General features: G+C 37.5%; 1 protein-coding gene across 2 annotated transcripts in view; it reads left to right on the top strand.

The window, feature by feature from the left end:
* The window catches only part of UIMC1 (ubiquitin interaction motif containing 1), a 67,222-nt gene extending 41,217 nt beyond the window's left edge, over positions 1 to 26,005 (top strand). For both annotated transcript variants that reach the window (XM_084886600.1, XM_084886599.1), the window contains exons 11-16: positions 15,108 to 15,164; positions 19,343 to 19,421; positions 22,079 to 22,250; positions 23,596 to 23,659; positions 24,851 to 24,893; positions 25,409 to 26,005. In XM_084886600.1, coding sequence (XP_084742726.1) covers positions 15,108 to 15,164; positions 19,343 to 19,421; positions 22,079 to 22,250; positions 23,596 to 23,659; positions 24,851 to 24,893; positions 25,409 to 25,619 — 626 coding nt within the window. In that variant the 3' untranslated portion in view covers positions 25,620 to 26,005. The remainder of the gene's footprint in view (positions 1 to 15,107; positions 15,165 to 19,342; positions 19,422 to 22,078; positions 22,251 to 23,595; positions 23,660 to 24,850; positions 24,894 to 25,408) is intronic.

The raw sequence follows: 26,005 nt of genomic DNA, 5'->3' as shown, positions 1-26,005 counted from the left end.
GAGCCTCTTGTGCTTAAAATTGTTGCTATATTTTGGGGTCATTTTCCCAGGATATATTTCTAGTTTGGGTGGTAGTAAGAAAGGTGGGCTCTAGAGTTCAATCAATCTGAGGTTGAGTCCCACCTCTGTCACTTGTGCTAGTTTCCAAGCTTTCCTTTATTCGTCTGTCAAGTAATAGTAGTAATGATCTTATTTGTTTTTTTGTGAGATATCTTAAGGAAAATGGCTAGCACAGTGCCTAGCATACAGTAAGTACTTAAGAACTTTCAGGTGCTGTTACTACTCATAATAGTGAATTACTAGGTCAAATATTTTGTCATAATTTTTAAGGTTCTTTATGAATAGCATTGTAGTATTAAATGCAATGAAAGGTGAAGACTAAATCTGGTCATCAACACCTTTTAATAGAAGAGCATTGAAGGCCTGGGATTCTAGATGCAGTTTAATTTGACAGCTCTTTAGTCTGATTTTTAGCAGAGAGTTCCAATGGCTGAAAAAATTTCAGGGCTAGGCATTTGGTGACCAGAGAAAGAAGATACTGTCTTTGTACCTCTCCAAACATGCTTACCCAATTGGTATTGTGTGTGTCAACAACCTACTCAGTATGAGGTCCAGAAAGAAATGAGTTTGAGAAGCTAGGCTTAGCCTGGGCTGTAAAGGCTGGATAGGTTTGGATAAACCCATAAGAAAGTAGGGGACCATATATCTTCAGTGGGTTAAATAAAATAGGAAGCAAAAGAAATAGCATTAAACAATAGCTTCCTCTTAATCTTCCTAGTGGTGTTAGCTTGTTAATAACCTAAAGTACTCTCTCTGGTGACATTTTAGGCCTTTTGAGAGAATTTGGAGGAGGGAGTCCTCACTAGAACTATCCCATTCTTTGCTTTCCTGGAAACAGAATTTGGGGCTGTAAGTAGGGTGGGGAAGTTAGAGAGGAATTATGCAAAGCACCTACTGGTGTGCCTGGCATAGGTCCTCGGTAAGTTTGCTGTGTATTTGGTTTTTCTACCAGCTTGCCTGACCCTGTCATCCTTGCCAGAAGTAGTGATTGTTCTGATTCCTATAAGCTGTATAGCCTTCAGCCTAATTTTTTTTAATTTAAAGGAATTTAAATTAAAAAAATCTTTGCTTAAAGGAAGCTTCTCTTAATATGGAGTGTAAAAAGTTACTCTCAAAGATACATGACCCAGGTTGGGAGACCAGTAGTCTAGTGCCTAAGGGTATGGAATAAGAGAGAGACCTCCCAGAGTTAAATATCCAGCTTTACCCTCCTTCCTGTTTTCCTCTGAATCTGATCCTAGACATGCTTGGTTTGCCTGTGTTAAAAAAAAAAAAAAGTAATTAGAGTCATTTACATGAAGTGTCTACCATTTATGCCTAGTTACTGTGCAGCACAATAACAATTATGCATATCATTAAATATGTGTCTGATTAACTTTGCTGTAAGTTTTATGTTCTTATAATATGTACTACACTGGTTACATTGGCTCAGCTGCTCACTCATTGCTCAATGGCATTACTATCTATTCACGACTTTGGAAAAATTAGAGCAGTCTCTAAAGGCACTGTTTGGGGGAGATAATTTGCTAAATTAATCCAGACTAGGACAAAGGCAGCTTAGCTTCCCTTTGCTTTCTGGAAAATGTCTCTGAGATCATTTTATTTTATTTTAAAATAAATGTTTATTGTTCAAAGTATTACATATGCCCCTCCTTCCCCATCCCCTCCCCCCACATCCTCCACCCCAGGTCTTCAGCACCCTATTATCTGTGTCTGGGATATGCATACATGCATACAAGGTCTTTGATTGATTACCTCCCACCCACTCACCCTCCCCCATTTTCTCTCCAAGATTCTACACTCTGTTCCATGCTTCCATATGTCTGGTTCCACTCTGTTCATCAGCTTATTTTGTTACTTAAATTCCACATGTGAGTGAGATCATGTGACATTTATCTTTTTCTGACTAACTTATTTCACTTAGCATGATATTCTCCAGGTCCCTTCATGCTGTCTCAAAGGGTAAGAGATTCTTCTTTTTTTACTGCTGCATAGTATTCCATGATATAACTGTAGCACAGCTTTTTAATACACTCATTTGCTGATGGGCACTTGGGCTGTTTCCAGATCTTAGCTATTGTAATTGTGCTGCTATGAAGATAGGGGTATATACATTCTTTCTGATTGGTGTTTCAGGATTCTTAGGATATTCCTAGAAGTGGGATTCCTGGGTCAAAAGGCAATTCCATATTTAATTTTTTGAGGAAACTCCGTATTGTTTTCCATAATGGTTGCACCAACCTGCATTCCCACCAGCAGTACTAGGGTTCCTTTTTTCCCCACATCCTTGCCAGCACTTGTCATTTGTTGATGTATTGATGGTAGCCATTCTGACAGGTATGAGGTGATACCTTATTGTTGTTTCAATTTGCATTTCTCTGATGATCAGTGACTTTGAGCATTTTTCCATATGTCTCCTGGTCATCTGTATGTCCTCTTTGGAGAAGTGTCTATTATGGTCCTTTGCCCATTTTTTAATTGGATTGTTTGCCTTCCTTTTGTTAAGCTGAATTAGTTCCTTATATATTTTGGATATTAACCCTTTATCAGATGTATCATTGCTATATATGTTCTCCCATATAGTAGGCTTCCTTTTCGTTTTGTTGATGGTTTCTTTTGCTGTGCAGAAGCTTTTTATTTTGATGTAGTCCCATTTGTTTATTTTCTCCTTAGTGTCTTTGCCCTAGGACAGTGGTCGGCAAACTCATTAGTCAATAGAGCAACGATTGAAATTTCTTTTGAGAGCTGAAAACCGACTTCTGCGCATGGGCCATGAAGTTTCAATCGCACTGTATGTGCCCGCCCACACGTGGTATTTTGTGGAAGAGCCATACTCAAGGGGCCAAAGAGCCGCATCTCGCTCTCGAGCTGCAGTTTGCCGACCACTGCCCTAGGAGATGTATCCATAAACATATTGCTACAAGATATGTGTGAGGTTTTGCTGCCTATAGCTTCTTCTAGGATTTTTATGGTTTTACAACTTATATTTAATTCTTTTATCCATTTTGAGTTTATTCTTGTATATGGTTAAGTTAGTGGTCTAGTTTCATTTTTTTGCATGTACCTGTCTAGTTTTCCCAACACTATTGAAGAGACTGTCTTGACTCCATTGCCTTCTTTGTCAAATATTAATTGAGTGTAATGCCTTGTGTTGATTTCTGGGGTCTCTATTCTGTTCCATTGGTTGACATGCTTCTTCTTGTGCCAGTACCAGGTTGTTTTGATTACGGTGGCTTTATAGTATAACTTGAAATCTGGTATTGTGATTACTCCAACTTTGTTTTTCTTAAGATTGTTGCAGCTATTCCGGGTCTTTTTTGATTCCATATAAATTTTTGGGTTGTTTGTTCTATCTCTGTGAAGTATGCTGTTGGTATTTTAATAGGGATTGCATTGAATCTGTAGATTGCCTTGGGTAGTATGAACATTTAATGATGTTGATTCTACCAATCCATGAACATGGTATATTCTTCCACTTGTTTATATCTTGTATCTCTTTTTTCAACGTTCTATAATTTTCTGAGAATGGGTCTTTTGCCTCCTTTGTTAAGTTTATTCCTAAGTATCTTAATTTAAAAAATATATATTTTATTGATTTTGTACAGAGAGGAAGGGAGAGATATAGAGAGTTAGAAACATCAATGAGAGAGTCATCCATCAGCTGCCTCTTGCACACCCCCTACTGGGGATATGCCTGCAACCAAGGTACATGCCCTTGACCGGAATAGAACCCAGGACCCTTCAGTCCCCAAGCCGACGCTCTATCCATTGAGCCAAACCGGTCCCGGCTATCTTAATTTTTTTTGTTGCAATGATAAATGGGATTGTTTGTTGTTTCTCTTTCTGAGAATTCATTATTATTATATAAAAAAAACCAATATTGATTTTTGGGTTTTGATTTTGTATCCTGCTATTTTTTTTATTTAAACATCTAGAAAGACTAAGGCTCATCATTTATTCAACCTACTATATAACAGATACAGTAAACAGAATGTACAGACTCCCTGTTCTTAAAGGGCTTATATTCCAATAGTGGGATACTGATATTGTTATCATTTCTTTAATTTGATGATAAGTATTTTGGAGGAAAAAAGAAAGCAGAGAAAGGAGGGGGTAGATAAGAGGTAGCAATTTAAATTTGAAAAGACACTTCTGCAAAGTATTTGGATGGCCAGTAGACATACGAAAAAATGTTCAAAGTCACTAATCATCAGAGAGATGCAAATTAAAACCATAGTGAGATATCACCTCACATCTGCCAGAATGGCTGTTATCAACAACTCAACAAATAACAAGTGCTGGCAAGGATGTGGAAAAAATGGAACCCTTGTTTACTGTTGGTGAGAATGCAGACTGGTGTAGCCACTGTGGAAAATAATATGGAGTTTCCTAAAAAAATAAAAAATGGCCGAAACTGGTTTGGCTCAGTGGATAGAGCGTCAGCCTGCGGACTGAAAGGTCCCGGGTTCGATTCCAGTCAAGGGCATGTACCTGGGTTGCGGGCACATTCCCAGTAGGAGGTGTGCAAGAGGCAGCTGATTGATGATTCTCTCTCATTGATGTTTCTAACTCTCTATCCCTCTCCTTTCCTCTTTGTAAAAAAATCAATAAAATATATATTAAAAAAATAAAAAAAATAAAAAATGCCTTTGACCTAGTAGTCACACTTCTGGGATGTATCCTAAGAATCCCAAAATACTAATTTAAAAGAATATATGTACCCCTGTATTCATTACAGTATTGTTTATAACAGACAAGATCAATAGATGAGTGGATTAAAAAAAAACCTGTGGTACACTTACACAGTGGCATACAATGCAGTTATAAAAAAGAAGGACATCATACCTTTTGGGATAGCATGCTGGATCTAGAGATTATTTTGCTAAGTGAAGTAAGTCAGAGAAAAACAAATACCATATGATCTCACTTATATGTGGAATCTTATGAACAAAACAAATGATGAATGAATAGAAACAGAGGCATGGATACATTAAATAGACTGACAGCTGTCAGAAGAGAACGGGTTGGGGGTGATGAAAGAAGGTAAAAGAATTAGCCAAAAAACATAAATACATAACATATAGACCCAAAAAAACAATGTGGTGATAGAGGGAAAAGGGATGGGGGCTAGGTGGAGGTTGGCAAAAGGGGGGAAAATGGGGACCGAGAGAGACTTTACTTGGGGTGGTGGGTGCATGATGCAGTGTGTAGATGATGCTTTATAGAGTTGTACACTTGAAACCTATATGGTTTTGTTAACCAATGTCATCCCAATAAATTCAATTAATAATAAAAAAATAAGTGGTGACATTTGAGCAAGAGAAAAGAAGTTAGGGAATAAGCTAAGAGATTCCGAGGTGGAGAAGAGAGGGTGTTACAAGCAGATGGAATAGTAAGTGCAAAGACCCTAAGGTGTGAGCAGGCTTGGTATGTATGAGGAATGACAAAGAAGCCAATGTGGCTGTGGTGGAATAACTAAAAGAGAGAGAAACAATGAGACCAGATAGGTAATTGGGGAGGAGACAAGTGAACAGGACTCTTAGGCCATAGTAAGGACTTCATTTTCTGAGCAAAGGAGGAACCATTGGAAGGATTTGAGCAAATAATGAATTAATATTTGAATAAATAATGAATTAATATTTGAATAAAGAATTACTCAGGCTGCTGTGGAATTAGATTGTTGGGATTGGGGACAGGGTAGAAGCTGGGAGAACAGCCACTGTTTTATTTTTGGCAGTATGATAGAGTGAAACATGGGCTGTGGAACTAGGTGGAGCTGTAATACTTGTCATCTGGGTAATATTTGAGAAATTGCCTTACCTCTTTGGGGACCAAGTGCCTCGCTTGTAAAATTAGTCTGACATCATTAGGATTGTCATGAGAATCAGAGACACTTTATGAAGTACCTAACACTGTGTCTAGCTTGTAATAGGTATTCAATAAATGATAGCTGCTGTTATTATTGAGTATTATTTTTGCCTGCGTAGTCTCAGTGAGGTTGGTGTTAAGATGTCAGCCAGATAGAGTTAAGGGAAAGATGAAAGGCAGGGAAAAGCAATCTGATTGTCAAAGTGGTAAGAATAAGCTAGTGAGAAATAGATCATTGGAGAGTTAGGGAAGCTGAAGGCATTAACTGTGTACACCTCAGGGCTAATTCATAGGAGTGTGGCTTAGAGTCAGGACACTGCCTGGAATGATTATCTCTTCATGGATATCTCCTGGGAAAATAATGGTGGGTAAGTGGGTGGGTGGAGCTAACAAAAGGACTTGACTTGGGTGACTCAGCAAAAATCATTTCTTTAACTGGACAAAATTGATTTTTTTCTTTAATATATACATGTATTTGCCTACCTGAATGTAATTTGCACCCCATTCAGTCCTCTCACTTATATTAATGTGGCTTTTGTGATACCCAGGACAATTAGATTAAATATATTGCTATTGATACCTAACTAAAGAGGTGTTCACTCAGTGCTCTTGGGAAATAGCATAGGTTTAATAGAAATAACATGGATTTGGGAGGCAGACTGACCTGTGGGGAGATACACAAGTCCAGACACAGAGCAGTTGAGTAGATAAGATATGCACATGAATAACTGTAATACAAGGTCAAATCTACTAAGGGACATACAGATAAAATCCTTGCTGTTTCAGAGGAAATGTGATTAGAGATTAAGAGGGAAGGGCATTAATGTAAAAGAACAGTAGACAAAAATCACATAAATAGAAGAATGTGAAGGATGTACAGGAAAAAGCAAGCAATTTAATGTGGTTGTAGTGTGGGCAGTATGAAACGGAATAATAGGCAGTTGGAGAACAACAAATGTACCAGTAACTTGAGTTTTATGAATTAATATGAGGCAGTTTTTTCCAACTGTAAAATAACTGTATGCTTACCCCATTGTAGTATGTAGGACTCTTTCAGATGCAAATGTTGGAAATATAATTAAGTAACCTTAAGCAAAAAAAAGAAAGTTTGTATAGTAATTGAGAAGTCTGTTATAGGCTTCAGGCAGAGCTGATGTCTTTCTCCCATCTTTTCACTTAACTTGTCCATTCAATAGATAGGGTTTTTCTTTTTTCTGTTAAGCCTCATTCCTATAATCTATTGGGATTGAGTTTATTCCAAATTGTAGTAAAATTAGGTCAGTTATAAATTTTGTGTTTGCCTTGTTTTCAAAAAAAAAATCTTTCTAAACAAAGCTTTATTGAGCAATTGCTAGGCTGGAGCCTTTTAGAATCAGGGATGTGACCTGGGGTTGCTGCCTGAAAGTTGAGTTGTTTTTTGTTTTGTCTTGTTTTTTTTAGAGGTAGTGGAAGGTTGTGGGCGGTGGGGGGCATGGTGGTGGTGGTGGGGGACCTATAACCCAGATATGAGACCTTGACCGAAAATCAAACCTCAGACCCTTCGGTCAGCAGTCCTATGCTCTAACCACTGAGCAACTTTTTAGGGTCAGATGTCTTTATGTGTATAAAACTATCTCTGAAGCCATTGATTAATTTGCTTTGTATAGTGATTCAACTTAACAAAAATGTTTGTGTCTTGCTATTAGTACTGGGGGGCAGGGTGTACTTGAGAGGTGATTAGTGATACGGTATAAAGCTGGATGGGACCTCAAATTTATACTCAGGGAATTCACAATGCAGTGAGGCAATCAGACTTGGGCACAACTAAGTATGATACAAATCAGGTGAAGTGCTAAACCAGAGGCCTGAACCACTCACAGAGGAGGAAGGATCTCTTCTGTTTCACAGGGGTGTGGTAAGAAAAAGAACAGATTCTTACTTCAGTGTTACCTAATATCAAGCATGGGTATTACATCTTTTTTTTTTTTTTATTAAAAGTTTGATGAGCCTTGAAATGTATAAATTTTCTGAATTTCTAATAAGAGTTCTTGTTTTTCTTTCTTTCTTTTTAAACGGGCTTACTAAAAGTGGAATTACTGGGTTATATGTATAAAGTTTTTAGATTGCTTTATTGGAAGGTTATACTCATTTAAATTCTCACTAGTAGCAAAGTGTACCTCTCATCATACCATTCCAAATAATGAGAAATATAATTTTTTAAAAAAAAGCTTGGCATATTTCTGATAATCGATGAAATTTCATTATACTTCTTTGATTAGTAGTAAAGTTGAAGTCCTCTTTGTGTTCTCTGAACTTGGTTTCTTAGTATTTCTTATTTATTTATTTATTAAAAATATATTTTTATTGATTTCAGATAGGAAGGGAAAGGGGGAGAGAGATAGAAACATCAGTAAAGAGAGATAATCATTGATCAGCTGCCTCCTGCCCTACTGGGAATGAAGCCTGCAACCGGGCATGTGCCCCTGACCGGAATCGAACCTGGGACCCTTCAGTCTGGAGGCCGATGCTCTGTCCACTGAGCCAAACCGGCTAGAGTGGTTTCTTAGTATTTTTATTAAGAGTTTACATGAGTTCTTTATAAGGCAATTGCCTTTTGCTTTGAAGGTGCTTTCAAAATTTTCCTACCCACCCATCAGTTTTTACCAAGTTTCCAGATTTATGCAGCTGGGGCAGCAACCCCCTTCTTGTGTGAATGCTGTCAAAGCTTTTATTTCTTGAAGCAGAAGTGGTGCTGATCCTGCAGAAAGATCTAATCGGTGTGAATGGAAGTGGCGCTGATATGAGAAAAAGAGTATTAGAATTCATCCAGAATTAAGAAGGGGAGTGGGCAGCAAGGAGAAAGGGTAAAGAATTCATTGCCATTGATTATGGAAGGAGGGAGTTAAGAGGTAGGAAGTGGTGGTCTGGTATAGGGGTTGTCTTAGTTGTCTTTTGAAAACTTTTGTTCAACCTCTCTGTGGAACATTTCCTCATAAGCAGCCCCACTATGGTACATCAATAAAGTTGCTGTATGATGTGGTGTGTGAAATGGCAGCCTGAATGTAATGTGTCCTTTTGAGTCCTCAGTGCCTTTGCTGTTCCCTCCTTGTTCTTCTCAATATGGATTGTCTTTGCTTACTACTACTTAAAAAAAAAAAAAAAAAAAAAAAAAAAAAAAAATATATATATATATATATATATATATATATATATATATATATTGATTTTTTACAGAAAGGAAGGGAGAGGGATAGAAAGTTAGAAATATGGATCTGCCTCCTGTACACCCCCTACTGGGGATGTGCCCGCAACCAAGGTACATGCCCTTGACCAGAATTGAACCTGGGACCCTTCAGTCTGCAGGCCGACACTCTATCCACTGAGCCAAACGGGTTAGGGCTCTCTGCTTACTTCTACTCACTGTGCCTTGCTGCTGAAGAGCCAGGCTTCAGGATTTCTTTCAGCATTTTTTTTTTCTGCTAAGTCTGCGTATTCCTTCCTTGAAAAATAAAATAGCTCTTATTAACACCTGAGTTAATACCCAAAGCATTATGTGTTAAAGGAATATTAACAGCTAAAAACCACTTTAAAGAAGTTCTCTTACTTTATGATCTAGTCATACTTTTTAATTTAGTCACCCAAAACAATTTTCAACTGGGTGTGCTGCAAGAATTTTAAAAACATCAATACCTGACTATTTAGTCAGGGGCACTGACCTCTTTTCTTTTAGATTGTCAAATAAAAAATGACAACAGCCAACACAACAATAGCCATCATGTGTGAATGAATACAAATTATACTTCTTCTTTTTTTGTCAGATAAAAAAATGTATTTTTGGTGTGCTGCAGAATTCTAATAATTAGTTTAGGTGTGCCATGAGTTGAAAAGAGTTGAAAATTGCTGATTTAGAGCATGTTAAGAAAGAAAATTCAAGGAATTAATATTAGAACAGTCATCTCCTTAGGACTATAATTACCTTACAGGGTGTTATTGTTATTTCCAATTTACCTGTGAGGAAACTGGTATCAGAGAAATTCAGTACTTGTCCAGCATCAGTTAATAAGCAGCAAAGTTGGGTCCTGAGCCCAGGTCTCGAGCTAGCGTTCTTCATTATTATGTTCTTCTATCTGTCTTTCCACATGTGGAGACGGGGATATACATAGTCAGGGCAAAGACACCATAAAAGCCTCAGTCAGTTTTGGGAAGTCAGTATACTAAAATCCTTCACTCCTGAATGCAAACATGGAATCTTATCTCATCAGACATGGCCTTGTCAGCTTTTCAATTACCTGGAAGAAACAGTTATATGGATTCAGACTATTTCCTAGTAAACTGAGTTAATGTGACATGAGTCACCTCTGTAAAAGCATATGTGCAAAGTCAAAGGATCGATCAGACAAACTATTGGAATTACTTCTGTGGTGGCTATGGAGATTGACTGTTCACAGACTGACTTGCTAATAAGGAATTTTCTCAGGGCCTAATATAAAGGAAACTCTTAATAGCAAGGTGTTATTTTTCCATTAAGCAAAAGGATTTAATTTTTCAAATCTTTATAAATCATAACTAATTGTAACCAACAATAACTACCATTTATGAGCACCTATTATATACTGGGAACTATGCTTTTTGTATATTCTGTTTTAATTCTCACAACAACCTTTTGAAACAGATATTATTCCACTTTTATGGAAGAGGAAACTGAGGCTTGACAGGAAAATAATTTCCCAAGATCACATATTGATATAATACTTAGAAAGCAGCTAGAGCTGGATATACAGTCAACATTAATTCAAAAGCTTATGCTCCAAAGAGTCATCCATGAAAGTTCAGATTAAAAAAAGTTTGAGAATACTAAATCCAGTATGATAGTCAATATATTGTTTTAAGAATTTATGGTAAGACTGTGGAATAAGAACAAAGTAATAACAGTTTTGAGAATAAAGGCTGCTTGTGTGGAGATAAAGGATGGAATCAGGAAGAAGCACATAGCTAATTGGTATTGGTATTGTCTAGTTCTTAAGTTGGATGATTGGTTTACACATATATTCTTTTGTTCATATGATAAAACATTTTAAAACTCACATATTTGTATTATGTTCCATTGTCATTCGTTTCATTTTCATAGGAACCTTGATAAAAGTCACTGTTGATCCTTGCCTAGACTTGTTTTTTAAATATTGAGGTGTCAATATTTAAATAATTTTTAAAATGAAAAGTGGTATATGCTCACTGAAAAAAATTGGCAAAATAGAAAAATAATCATCCCAAATAATCACCCAATACCTCTCCTTCCCACCCACTGAGTTAGTTGATATTTTAGTATATTTCCTTTCAGTCTTTTTTTTAATTGTTTAAAGTATTACAAATAGTAGTATATATGTCTCCTTTTTTCCCCCCATTGACCTTCCCCTGGCCTCCTCTACTCCCCAGCAATACCCCTCCCCCCCAATGTCTTACGTCCATTGGTTATGCTTATATACATGCATTCAAGTCCTTCACTCCCCCAATCCCACCAGCCTTCCCAGTTTAATTTAACAGTCTGTTCAATGCTTCTCTGCCTCTGTATCTATCTTTTTGCTTATCAGGTTATAATGTTCTTTATTATCCACAAATAGTGAGATCATGTGGTATTTTTCTTTCAACTGACTGGCTTATTTCACTTAGCATAATGCTCTCCAGTTCCATCCATGCTGATGCAAATGGTAAGAATTCCTTTTTTTTTTTTTTTTTTTTTTTTTAGCAGCGTAGTATTCCATTGTGTAGATGTACCATAGTTTTTTAATCCGCTAATCTGCTGATGGGCATTTAGGCTGTTTCCAAATCTTAGCTATTGTAAATTGTGCTGCTCTGAACATAGGGGTGATATATCCTTTCTGATTGGTGTTTCTGTTTTCTTGTGATATATTCCTAGAAGTGGCATTACTGGGTCAAATGGCAGTTCCATTTAAAATTTTTTGAGGAAATGCCATACTGTTTTCCACAATGTCTGCACCAGGCTGCATTCCCACCAACAGTGAAGGAGTGTTCCTTTTTCTCCGCATCCTCTCCAGCACTTGTCATTTGTTGATTTGTTAATGATTACCATTCTGACAGGTGTGGGGTGATATCTCGTTGTTTTAATTTGCATCTCTCAGATGATTAGTGACTTTGAGCATGTTTTCACATATCTCTTGGCTTTTCGAATGTCCTCTTTTGAAAAGTGTCTATTTAGATCCTTTACCCTTTTTTTTTTTATTATTGGATTGTTTATCTTCATTTTGTTAAGTTGTATGAGTTTCCTGTAAATGTTGGAGATTAAACCCTTAGCGGAGATAACATTGGCAAATATGTTTTCTCCCATGTTGTGGGCTTTCTTGTTGTTTTGCTGATGGTTTCTTTTGCTGTGCAGAAGCTTTTTATTTTGATGTAGTCTTATTTATTTATTTTATTTTCTCCTTAGTTTCTCATGCCCTAGGATCTATGTCTGTAAAGATATTGATATGAAATATGTCTGCAATTTTGCTACCTATGGAGTCTTGTAGGATTTTTAGGTTTTCCATCTTACATTCAAGTCCTTTAGCCATTTTGAGTTTGTTTTTGTGTATGGTGTAAGTTGTTGATCTACGTAGTTTCATTTTTTTGTATGTATCTGACCAAATTTCTCAGCATCATTTATTAAAGAGATTGTTTTGACTCCATTGTATGCTCTTGTCTCCTTTGTCAAATATTAATTGAGTATAATGGCTTGGGTCAAATTCTGGGTTCTCTATTCTGTTCCATTGGTCTAGATGTCTGTTCTTGTGTCAGTACTAGGCAGTTTTGAGAATGTGGCTTGGTAATATAGCTTGATGTCTGGTATTGTGATCCCTCCAACTTTGTTCTTCTTTCTCAGGATAGCTGTGGCTATTTAAGGTCTTTTTATTTATTTTTTATTCCAGATGAATTTTTGTAGAGTTTGTTCTAGATCTTTGAAATATGCCATTGGTATTTTTATAGGTATTGCATTGAATCTATAGATTGCTTTAGGTAGTATGGACATTTTAATGATGTTGATTCTACCAATCCATGAACATGGTATGTCCTTCCATTTGTTTATGTCTTCCTCTATCTCTTTTTTCAATGTCCTGTAGTTCTGAGTTAGCCATCCTACTGGATAAAATACTCCTCGTATGTCCACACACTCTCCTTTCATTCTCTCACTCACACACTGTCTTTCAGCCTGCCTTCCCGTCGGCAGCCGTCTCCTATCCTCCTTTCAATCTTTATTTTGAATTCCTGCATAGTATTTTATCCTGTATTTGAACATTAGGTCATTTAATTTTTTTATTGTTATATGCTTTGATAAAATATCTTTGTTTTACAGTCTCATTTAAATTCACATGATTCCTCAGAGTAGATTCCCAAAGTATAATTCATGGGTCAGAAGATATGAGTTATTTTAAAATTCTTGATATATATTGTCAATATTGCTTAAGTAAAAATTCCAGCTGTTAAAGAAAAAGATTGAGTTATATATTTTATACACAAATACTAATAGGAACTAGATATACACAAAAACTATAGTAGGAACTGTTTTTCTAAGACCTCTAAATTATTCAATACCTCATGAACTGAGAAAACATAAAAAACACACACACACACACAAAAAAAAACACCCAATTAGACCAAAGGAGTTGAATATATTTTTTTTCAAAGAAGATTTACATGTGAAAAGATGATCAATATCAGTCATTAAAGAATTAAAAGTTAAAAAACACAATGAAATAACACTTTATACTCAGTAAGATGGCTATTAACAAACCCGAAAATAACAAATGTTGGTTAAAACTGTGGAGAAATTGGAACCCCAGTATATTGTTGGTGGCAATGTGATATGATGCAACCACAGTGGAGAAAAACATAATGAAGTACTGACACATGCTGTAACATGAAAACATACGTTAACTGAAGGAAGCCAGTTACAAAAACCCATATATTGTATGATTCCATTTATAGGATATGACCAGAATAGTCAATCCACAGATTAGTGATTGCCTAGGGCTGAGAGTATGGGGGAAAATTGAGTATGAATGTTAATAAGAACAGATTTCTTTTTCAGTTAACAAAATGTTCTAAAATTGGTGTGGTGATGGTTATACAACTCTGGATATACTCAAAACTATTGAATATATGTTAATTATAGCCCAATAAAGTTTTATATTAAAACAAAAAAGAATGACAGCTGAGTAAGGATGGGTATTGGAGGTATGATGATAGTGGAAAAGATGTGAAATAAACTCTGGGAGAGTACAAGAATATACTGACTATGGAAATATATTTATTGGGGGGGTGTGATTGATAGGCAGTACTTGAGGGTCCTCTTGAGGTTTGTGGACTTAAATATAATGTGAGCTCAGTTGGCACTGTTGTGCTGCTTAGGTAGGAACAAATAATAGGTGGAGTGCTGGACTTAACTAAAATTGGGTTTTGCCAAGGAGTACAAAAGAAATTAGAAGTAAGTTGAGGGAATACTCAAGGGAATGATTAGATAACCATGAGATCTAACTTAGGAAAGAAGGAAATTGAGAACATAAGAGGGCAAAGAACACTGAAAAAAGTGATAGTTTGGAATTAGATATCCTAGAGAAGCTGAGAAATTATTGGAGTTAAGGTATTTAGAGGGAGTCAGAAAAGATCAGTGGTGGTGATCAGAAAATGGGACATCTGAAATTGAGAGCTTATAAGTGGCACTATTACAACCAGGTTTTCTCATTGGAATCATGAAACATAGACAATGAACAGATTGTTATCCTACTTCTCTCAAGGATGGTACAAAACTGGTACCAACTATTCTAGATGCAGCAGACAAAGATCAACTCATCACATACAATGTATGCCTCATAAGGGCATTAGGCTTACTTCTGTCTCAGAACCCCCCCTGAGAAAGGCTGGGATAGTCATCAAGGAACTGAGAGGCAAGAGCATTTGATGCATCATACCTTAGGTTGAAACCTATAAAATCTACAACTTGATATGCTTCAGTCTAATACAGTTTATAGATATTTAAATCACCAAGAATGATGGCAGGAGTGGTGAAGAGAAAGACAGTGATATATTAAAATTTTCATTGAATGGTTGGGAAATGTGGGTGGCTGGTGGAGGGCAGGTGATCAGGAGAACAGGCAATGACTACTTCAGGGTTGGGTTGCAGGGTAACACTGATTTGTGCTTCAAACTAGGTTTTTCCAGTAGGCTGGAAGCAACGAGGAAGAAGAGGATATCTACCCCAACCCCAGGTCAGTATTGCTGTGGTGTGAGGAAGAAGGTACAAGGCAAAGAAGTATCCTCCGAGGACAGCCATCTTTCAGTGAGATCAAGGAGATGAAGAGAATGTTCAGAGGAGGTTGAGAATGTCATGGGAGTGTGTGACGGGGGGTTGTTGATCACTGGCAGGAATTCCAGAAGGCAGAGTCATTTCGAGAGTAGGAGTGGATGATTGGGTCAGATTAGAAAAGTCTTCCCAGAGTCAGAGTAGAGTTTTGTGGGGATGAGAGATGCCAGGGAGGCTTGGATTTCTTGTGGCATGTTTTATCCTGGTTATCTCTTAAAGGAGCAGTGCTAGGCAATAGAACTGTCTGTATGACAGAAATGTTCTATATCTGTGGAGTCAAATATGAAAGCCGTAGTCACATGGCTATTGAGCACATAAAATGTGGCTCATGGAACTGAGCTGAATTTTAAATTATATTTAATTAGAGGCCCAGTACACGAAATTCATGCATGGCTGGGAGTGGAGGTCCCTCAGCCTTGCCTGCACCTTCTTGCAATCTGGGACTTCTTGGACATCCCTCTTGTAATCTGTGACTGCTAACCGCTTGCTTGCTTGCCTGCCTGCCTGCCTCCCTGCCTACCTGATTGCCCCTAACCCCTCTGCCTGCCTGCGGATTGCCCCTAATCACTCCTACCTGACTAATCACCCCTAACCATTCGCCTGCCTGCCTGATTGCCCCTAACCACTCTGCCTGCCTGCCTTATCTCCCCTAACTGCTTGCCTGCCTGTCTGATCGCTCCTAACCACCTCTGCCTCACCCTCTGCTTCAGCCCTACTTTGTCTGGAAGGACATCGGGAAGGTCATTCAGCTATCTGATCTAATTAGCATATTATTCTTTTATTATTATAGATTCTAATTAAGATTTAAATTTAAATAGCCACATTGTTATTAGGCTAGTTCTTACGGGAGGTCAGCACATTGAGGCAGGCAGCATGCAGGTGAAGTGCACCTTTCCTTCTTCCTCTTACAGCCCACTGAGGAGTATCTGGCTGGGTGAGGGGCACTTTTACTAGGAACATAAAGTCTATGGCCTCTTATTTTCTGCTGAGGTGGTTTTGAGGTTGAGGGAGATAAATTGAGAATGACAAATCTCTCTTCTTTGTGTATATAATTTCTACTCCCTAAGGATCCATTTGTTTCACTCTTATAGTTCTAGGCCATATGCTTTATTTGTGATTGCTTGTCTTTGGATTTTTGGAAACAAATGTGCTGATATTTACATAGTATTGATAATTGTTCTATAATTCTTTGGTTATTTGCTGTTCATTCTGTTTGTACAAATCAGTATGGGAACCACTTAAAACTAAGACCTAATTCAAATTTTAGACAGGCTGATAAGCGCTTATCTTAAGGATGGGCTTAAATCTTTGGCTAAGGCTAAAAAATAAGTCTGGAGGAAAAATAATGATAATTACAATTAACAACTTATGTTTGATGAGTGCTTTCTGTGGGCTGGAAACTCTTACAGCTTATTTGGATTACCTGATGTGATTCTTACCAAAACTCATGAGGATAGATGCTGTATCATCTCATTTTGTGGATAACTCAAACTAATACTCAGGTTAAGTTATTTGCCTATGATCAATAGCTAGTAGAGTCCCAGTTTGGACACCATTTTGTCCAACTCTAAAGTTAGTGTACTTTATTCCACAAGCATTACTGCTTTCTTTTGTCTTACCCGGACAGAGGCAAGTCCCAAGGGCAACTCCTTAGGGTGTTTCCATCTCTCAGATCTTGGTGACATCCTTCCTCTCCTCCATTTTGCTTCCTTGCCTGGTGGTTATTTTCCTGGTAGTTGTTCTCAGACTCCATTGTTCCTTTTTGAAATCTTTGGCCCTTGTCACCAGCAGCAAGGGTTTTGGATTTCAGTTTCATATTGAATTCTCTGCCAGCTCCTAGTTGAAGTGACTGTCCCAACCCTTATAAACTGGAGTTGGAAGCTCCTTTAAGAGCAACTTACACTTTTCTGTTTCTTTGTAGGGAAAACTTAGCTGCAAGGCCCAGTCCGGTCCGTCCTGATTCTAACATTAAATAATAGAATTAGTGTGTGATTCCCAGCAATCTGCCAACTCTCTCCCCTCAGATGCTTTTCCACCTGTCTACTCACTCACTACTTAACACTTTTTCTTTTCCCATCCTTTACCCTTTTATTTTCCAGGAGAGGTAGCCTACTCTTATCAAAGAACATATGCTTCTTTTACGTTAGACTTGTATTGTGGTTTGTTGTTGTTGTTTTGGCTTTGTGATCTTGATCAGTTATTTAATATTTAATCATCTATAAAATATGAATAATGACATATGCCTTGTAGATTTTGTTCTAAGGATTGAGATTATGATTATAAAGTCTCTGGTACAGAGAGGTCCTCATAAAACAAGAGCTCTTTTTTTCCTCCTTGAATCTATTGCTATGATTTAATTGGCAAATATTTATTAGTGTCTAATATGTGCTAGATTTTGCTGAGGATGCTGAAGAGATCAAAACAAAACTCAGAATCTCTAAATTTAGAAAGTTGCATGATGTAGAAAGGAGACTGACATACAAACAAATAACAACAGAAATGTGCTAAGTGCAATAGAGGTATATATAAAGTGCTAGAAGCAATTTTTTTCCAGCCCTGTCTGTGGAGTGTTTCCAAGTATTTCTTTTGGAAAAAATACTGGGTAGTCAAGATGGGGGAACAAATGGAAAGAGAGAGAGGAAAAACAACCCTTAAAAGTTTTTGTAATCTGTGAGGTGCCAACCTTTTAAGAATTGATTTTAGCAGTGCCCTTGATAAAATCTCTCATGAAGTCCTTGTACATAAGATGGAGAAATGTGGGCTGGCTGATGGAGTAGCAGGAGGATTTGAAGGCTATATAACTATGTCCAGGATATTTTTCTCCTGCAGTACTTTATTTTTACTTATAAAATCTCTGGGGTGGAAGGAACCTTAGAAATAGATTACCTACTTTCTCTGTACTCTGCTCTCTTTCTCTCCCTTTTAATTCTTAATTCAACAGTATAGAAAGTATATGGTGAAAAACATACCATTTTCCTAATTCAGTCCTCAAGTGTCGCTGTCATCCTCCACAGAGACAAACACTATTAATAGTTACTTGTGTGTATCATCTTGTTTTATTATGCATGTCTCTTTACATTTGGTGTTATAGTTATTTGAGTGTATGTTGTCTCCCTTAATACATTGTAAGCTCCTTAGGGCAAGAACCCCACCTCATAATTTCCTATGTCTCCCCAAATTACTCACATATTAAAGATTCTCTGTAAATATGGATGAAGATGATTGTCATATATGCAGATGACACAAAACTGGAAAAGAGCTAATAACATTAGATGACAGAATCAATATTGCAGATGAACTTGACAGACTGCAATGTTCACCTGAAAAGAACAGGGACATTCCTGGCTGGTGTTGCTCATTGGTCAAGCATTGTCCCATATACCAGAAGGTTGCCAGTTCAATTTCCTAGTCAAGGGCACATGCCAGGTAGGGGCATTCAGGAGACAGCACATAAATGTTACTAGTATACTCTCACATTTTCGATGTTTCTCTTTCTCCCTCTCTTCCCTCTCTCTCTAAAAGTCAGTAAACTATTGCCAAAAAACAAACAAAACACACACACACACACACAAAAAAAAAACAGGGACAAATATAAAGCTCTGTGTTTAAGGGAAGGGGGGCTACACAACAGCGTAGTTACCCAACTATAGAGTTAGGAGATTTGTCTTGATAACATATTATTTGAAGATGAGTGGGAAGGGGAGGAAATGGACCTTAATTGCCTTATGTTCAATTTAAGCCAGTGAGAATTTTGGTTGGAAAGGTATAAATCTCTCTCTCAGATACTGCAGGTTGGGGTAGTACACAAAAACCTGTCTTGGTGTGGACTAGGTTTTTAGGTACCATGGCAAATAGGGATAAATAGATCTCATTAGCAAACACGGACATATCTTGTAGCTGGCAGTTTCAGTACATATTTACAGGTGTATTCTCTGTACTATAAAGTCAAAAGTTTCTCAGACAGTGCATGTCTCAGACAGTGCATGGAGTAGGATTTTAAACTTTGCTTCTTGCTATACATTTTGTCTTTTATATTCAGAGTCTACTGCTAACTGATAGCTTTTCTTCATTTTTTGTTGAAAGTGTTGACTTGGAGACAAATAGAGGCCCAGAGCAAGAGGGACAGTGGAATAGTGGCCCAGACTTCCTTAGACATTGAGAAGTAAGTATGCATGCTGTGTTTAACATACCATTGCTTGAATCAAAAAACAAAAAAATAAAAAGACCAATTTTTCTCTTTCCCTGGGTTTCTTTGGCCTGCCAATCACTTTGTTGCTTGGATGACTGAATTTCTTATTATTATTCCCATTTTATGTCAATGTATGTGGCCTCTGTATATCCCTTTTTATTACCCTAAAAAAATTCTGCTACCCACTCCATTTCCACATTGTTCTTAACTTTAGAATCAGAGCATAAGTGAAAATAGTAAAGCTAAATTTCAATGTTAGTTTTATAAAAACAGTTTAGATATGGTGATTTAGTAGAATACAAGAAAGCAAGAAAATGTGTCACACATACCAAATTAAGGATGTTGAGTTATGTTACTCACGTCTGCAACTTTAATTTTAACATTATCTACCAAAATAAACTTTATTCCTTATAACTTAAAATGTGTGTGTGTCTGTGTAATAGTTTTTTATGTACAGTTTACCCCACTGTTTTGGCTGCATTAAACTAATTTTAAAATTAAAATTTTTTTTCTTTGAATTTACTTCTTAGTGTTTTGGGGAAGCAGCGAGCTATTTTGTGATATAATGATAACAGAAGTTGGGTTGCAAAAGGTTGGGCAATATAGAAGACTTCCTTGTGTTGTGGGTTGCAGTTTGACAAGAAAGCACATTTTAAGGGGTTGGGTTTGAGTGCTTTTTCCCAACAGTAAAGATATTACCAATAGTACATTAGAGCAGTTAGTCATTAGGCAGAAACGTTTACCTTAGAAACAGATTTAGACCCTACATTTTAGAGTTTCCTTCTCCAATCCAGTTGAGCAGAGTTGATCCCTTGCTCCTTTTGGAATCACTGTCATGTGGACATTCTTCTAGGACTGTATTCATCACAGTGTATTGCAGTAATTTGTTTTGTTCATTTTTGAGATTTCTGTTTCCTTGGCTAGGCTGTTAGTTATCTGAAGGCAGATACTTGCCTTCATTCATACTCTATTCTTCAGCATCAAATAAAATGTGTCTGAGACAGCAACAACAATAAAACCTATTTGTTGAGTACCTAATACTGTGTACCAGCCATTGTGCTAGGTGCTTTATTTACTATATAACTGTTATAATAGCTTTTAAGGCAGTTATCCTTTTTTCTTTTAATAAAGAAACTGAAGAGAAATTGTAAGTAACTGGTTGAGATCATGAGGGCAGAACTGACAAAGCCTACTTGGACATGCTCCTTCCTCAGTGATGCCATCTTTCACACAGTAGGAGATTAATAAATGTTTTTGCATTAATTGATAAACTATGCAAGGTTCACTGGTCTGCTTCTCCCATCCAAGTACTAACCAAGCCCAATCCTGCTTAGCTTCCGAGATCAGGGTGGTATGGCTGTAGACTGCTTTTCTCATAAGGAAGAGTTTTACTTGCATTTTCCGAGATTATTAAATACTTGAGACTTATTTCTTTTTTTTTTTTTTAATATATTTTATTGATTTTGTACAGAGAGGAAGGGAGAGAGATAGCAAGTTAGAAACATCAATGAGAGAGAGTCATCGATCAGCTGCTTCTTGCACACCCCCTACTGGGGATGTGCCCGCAATCAAGGTACATGCCCTTGACCAGAATCGAACCCGGGACCCTTCAGTCCCCAAGCCAACGATCTATCCACTGAGCCAAACTGGTTTCGGCAAGACTTATTTCTTCTATTTTAAAAACCTCTAGAGAAATTCTTCCTTAGAGCCAATCCAAATTTCCCTTGCTGTAGTAATTGAGTTGTAATGGCCAGAAAGAGAAATCTAAAATAAAATAGCAAACTTTGAATAGTTTCCTTTAGCTTCTTAAAACTGAGATGATCTTGAGTCAGGCAAACCTGGCTTCTGACAGTTATTAGCTATAGAACCTTGGGGGGAAAAGTACCTTCTTAGTAGGGCTGAAGATTAATTGAGAAATTGTATTTAAAGCACCTTCAGCCATTATCAAATATTTAATAATTGTTCATTTTCTTCCTTTGTTCTCAATGATTCCTTTTTCACCAATGTCCAATTCTCCTTACAATTTCATCTCTTTCCACAAACTGAACTGTTACAAAATGAAAAAAAAAAAAACTATGTGTATGAAATTTGCAGAAGCCTTTGGCAGAACCACATGGTTTTGGTAACTTCCTAGGTGATGTTGCAGGTTGTAGGATTAAGGAAGTCAGCATATGGACAGACTTGATTTACTAATCAGACAATTTCATCTATGCTGGTAAAATTGTCATCTTGGTTTAATGCTTTTGGTGCTCCCTTTTCTGTCTAAATTTTAACTTCCCTTTGAAAAAACGATTAAACTTAATTTCAGAAGAGTTTGACAGAATATTTTATGTCTGAAGAGCAATCAACATTGTTCGAGATAGTTAGAAGTGCTGGTTTTATTACCATCCCACGGCTGCAACAGCAGGGTACAGAGAAACAGCCTGGGAAAACCACTAATCACTCAGTCCTTTTGATTGTCATTGGGTTAGTTTTATTGGCAGCCCTGCTGAGCAACTCTGCATTGGTTGACATGTCTCCTCCACAGAATAACTTTGAGACGTAAAAACATGATTTGAGACATATCCAGGAGCCCAGTGGCAAAAGCAAACCTTAAAACTGCTTTTTCTCTCTTTCTTCTGATTGGCTAGGAATGAGAAGTGTTATCTGTGTAAATCCTTGGTCCCATTCAAAGAGTACCAGTGTCATGTAGAGTCCTGTCTCCAGCTTGCAAGGCATGACCAGGGAGACGGGCCTGCAGAGAGTGGGAGAGTACACTCAGCTGAGGAGGGGAAGCAGCGGCAGTGGCTGAGGAACCCAAAGGTATGTGGAGTGTTTTAACAGGAAAGGCTACCTAACCTTCCCCAGTTCTGTTCTGGGTTTTTCTCCTCTTTTCTCCCTCCTTTTCTTCTGTTTATCTTGAAACAAAATTTGTACTTTTAAAAATGTTTTTTTCTTTTAATTAAAAATAGTATGTTCGTTGTAGGAAATATGGGAAGTAGTTTTTTTTAAGTGTGAAGATACTAAATATAAACTATAATAAAAAATTAAGATAAATGAAGAAGTATGAGGAATCAGGGGACATTATCAACTATAATTTCTTCCAGTCTTTTTTTCTATACATTTTTAATGTAGTTGGCACCATACTGTATGTGTGTGTGTGTGTGTGTGTGTACACACTTAACATTGTAGCATAAACACCTTTCCTGGTTTATTTTTAAACTGTTTTTAAAAATTACTCTTAATGTTTGTATTATACAGTTACTTACTAGTAATCATTTTCGTTACTGAACATTCAGATTCTTTCCAGTTCTTCTGTATTATAAGACTGTGTTTAAAACATTAATCAGTCTTTGTAACACTGGTTATTTTCTTAAAATAAATTTCCTAAAGTGGAATTCTTAGAGCAATGGAAATAAACATTTAAAAATCTCGTGAAACATACTGTCAAATTGCTTTCCAGAAAGGTTATCCAATCATACCCCCACTGCCAATATGTGCGATCAGCTCTCTTGAACGCTTTGTGTGCCTGGCCTTAGGAAGCTGTGGCTCTGGCCTCTGGTTGCTGGGAAGATGGATGTGCTTTCTGGGCTTTGTGATTAGAGATTAGGAAGAGCAAGTCTTGGCTTAGAGAGAAAGATAAAACAGCAGCTCCGTGTTATAGGCTTCCATAGCAATCACTGTATGCTAAGATGAAGAAGCCATTATCTGTCATGACAGAAGAAGCAACCCTTGTATGAATGGGGTGGTTTGTGGTGGTGATTTGGAGTTAGGTTTTATAGGTATGTGCTTATACCGTAGAGCCAATTTATTCTTCTTATCACTGCCCCTAGAATTTACCTCAAAATTGTCATTTTCTATTTAAATCTCTCAGAATGTATCGTAGGTCAAAGGCTACTTGTGTTTAATATGATCTTGGTGGAATAATTTGCCTTCACTCGAATTCGTTCCTCGATAATATTGGCATAAAGATATATTCTCTTCATCACGGTTTGCTTTTTAACTTGTATACCCTCATTTATGAGAAAGCAAAAGACTTTCTTAGAGGTCGCCTCCACACCTCTTTCCTTAAGAGACAGGTGTGATCTGGGCTAAGGAAGTTGTTTTTTAGATTCTCTGCTGTGAGGTAATCCTTCCCTTCCCTTTCATCTATTTGTCTCTGCCACAGGAAAAAGGCCGCAGTGAAGGCCGACTCCTCAGTCTCTTGGAACAGTCTGAGCACAAGACTGCAGGTGAGGAACCCAGGGCCAGTTTTCTGGGCTTTTGGCCAAGGCCTTCAAGTGAAAAGAAGCACTGCCTATTCCTTATTTGTTAGAGTTGTGTGGGTACACATTTCACCTGAGTAGCAAGCCTTTGAGACTCGGTCTGGGTCATCTCTCCCTAAGAAAGATGGGAGATAGCCTGTCTTATTCATCATGCATTTCATTTCATGTTTTATGAAGCCTAAACTTCCAGGACTGCCTGTTGAACTGGGGAAAAAACATTTCCAGATGACAGGGCAATGACACAAGCAGAGGTGGGGAACCTTTTTTCTGCCAAGGACCATTTGGCTATTTACAACATCATTCACAGACCATGCAAAATTAACAACTTAAAAATTATGTTACTATGAAAAAAAGTACCTAGATTTATTGAATTTTAAGTCCTGCCTGTGGTTGCCTTGGCAGTCAGACCAAATGATATGACCCATAGGCCGGATGTTCTCCACTCCTGTTAAAGGGACAGGCATGGGAAATCAGACATACCAATGTTACTGCTTCCTTCTAATGTTATATGCTTCATTCATATGTTACCTTTAGCTTAGTGTTTCAACCTATGCTCCTTTTGTAGGCAATAATTCTGTCTCTTGGTGCCTAGTATTTAGGGATCAGTAGATTGGTTACAAGCATTGTATAGAATTAATAATACCAACTTCACAGATTGCAAGGCTTATATCTAGTAAAACTCCAAACATATTCCCTGGCACAAGTAGGCCCTGGATAAACATTAGCTGCTACCATTACTGTGGTGGTTGTTATTTGCTATTGTTAAAATTCACCAGATGCAGATGGAAGAGGAACTTTTGCTTAAGGCTTTCGATGACTCTAGAAAGGCAGCCTCTGTGAGTTCCATGTTCTGCTGTCTCCAGATCAGCAGGTTGTGATTCTCCGCAGGTGGCAGATTTCCCTTGGCAACTCCTTTTCCCTCAAGTCCAGATTTGAAGTAGATTTACCCAGAGGCTGTTTATTTAAAGTGTTCACCTCCACACTTCTGCAGCTGAGTGTTGGATCCTAAATGCTCACATTCCATTAGTCTGGGGATTGGGGATTAGTCTGCAGCCTGATGAAAAGCAGTGCCCAGAATACAAGAAGCACATGATCAATGAGAAGTGCTATGACTACAACACTACTAACAACGTTATTGCTTTTTCTCTCCTATCACAGATGCAGAGATACAGACCAAGTCTTCAGAAACAGTGGCCTTCAGGTGAATTGGGGTGTGCATTGAAGTGCGGCTGTGAGCAATTCTAAAGAAGTAGAGGCCTAGTCCTGGGTTTTGTGAATAGTATGATAGTCAAAATGTAGAAGGTAGAAATCATGTGGAACTCACTCTCTCTGCCTCTGTGACCCCCTATATCTTAGCTAAGGATGGAAAAGTAGCTCAGTTCACTTACAGTGTTAAAACAAACAGAGCAAAAGCTATTTCTTACTCCTCTCTACCTCTCTATCCCTACCCAACCCTGCTCTTCTGATTTGGATTTCAAGCAGCTTGGGAATTTGAATCCTCCTTCTCTTACTGTATAACTGTGTGGCTTTAAGGTACATGATTTACCCAATGTCTTCATCTATAAAAGGGGAATGATATTACTTATTTGGTTGGATGATTACAAAGATTATGTGAATTAATAATATATGTAAAAACCCCTGCTACAATGCATGATGCATGCTTAGTGCTTATTAGTAGCTGAATATTGAATTCTAAAATTTTTCCTTTCTCTCTAGGGTACCCTCACCAGGGATGGAAGAGGCAGGCTGCAGCAGAGAGATGCAGAGTTCCCTTGCACATCTCGACTTAAATGAGTCTCCCATCAAGTCTTTTGTTTCCATTTCAGAAGCCACAGATTGCTTAGTGGACTTTAAAAAGCAGTTTACTGTCCGGCCAGGCAGCCGGACACGGTCCAAAGCAGGCAGAGGAAGGAGGAGAAAATCCTGAATTTCTAGGGTCCGAAGGTTGACAAAACCATTAGCAATAAGGATGGACCCATGGTCATTAAGCTTTAGTGGCTCCCAGTTCATTATTGAGCAAGTTTTGACACGGCATTTTCCACCACCAGCACTCACTCAGCATTCTGATTTTTGTGTTTTCTATGATCTATACAGACAATTGTGTATATAGTATTCGGTTTTATAACAGCCTGTTTGAATTCACTTATAGTTAAAAGAAAATTTAAATATATTTATATATGTTTGTATGAAAAGTTATTTGAATGAGATGGAGATCTTCCTTTTCCCCCCCTCTGTGTTGTAAGGTTTTGGGTACAGATATTTTAATTGTGGGGTTAGTTCTAAGACTTATAAATTACATGTTTCTGAATGAAA

Source organism: Pipistrellus hanaki (assembly GCF_964339955.1).
Source record: "Pipistrellus hanaki genome assembly, chromosome: 5".
NCBI lineage: Eukaryota > Metazoa > Chordata > Mammalia > Chiroptera > Vespertilionidae > Pipistrellus > Pipistrellus hanaki.
The sequence above is the reverse complement of the archived record's forward strand: the minus strand, read 5'-3'. Positions and strand labels throughout refer to the sequence as shown.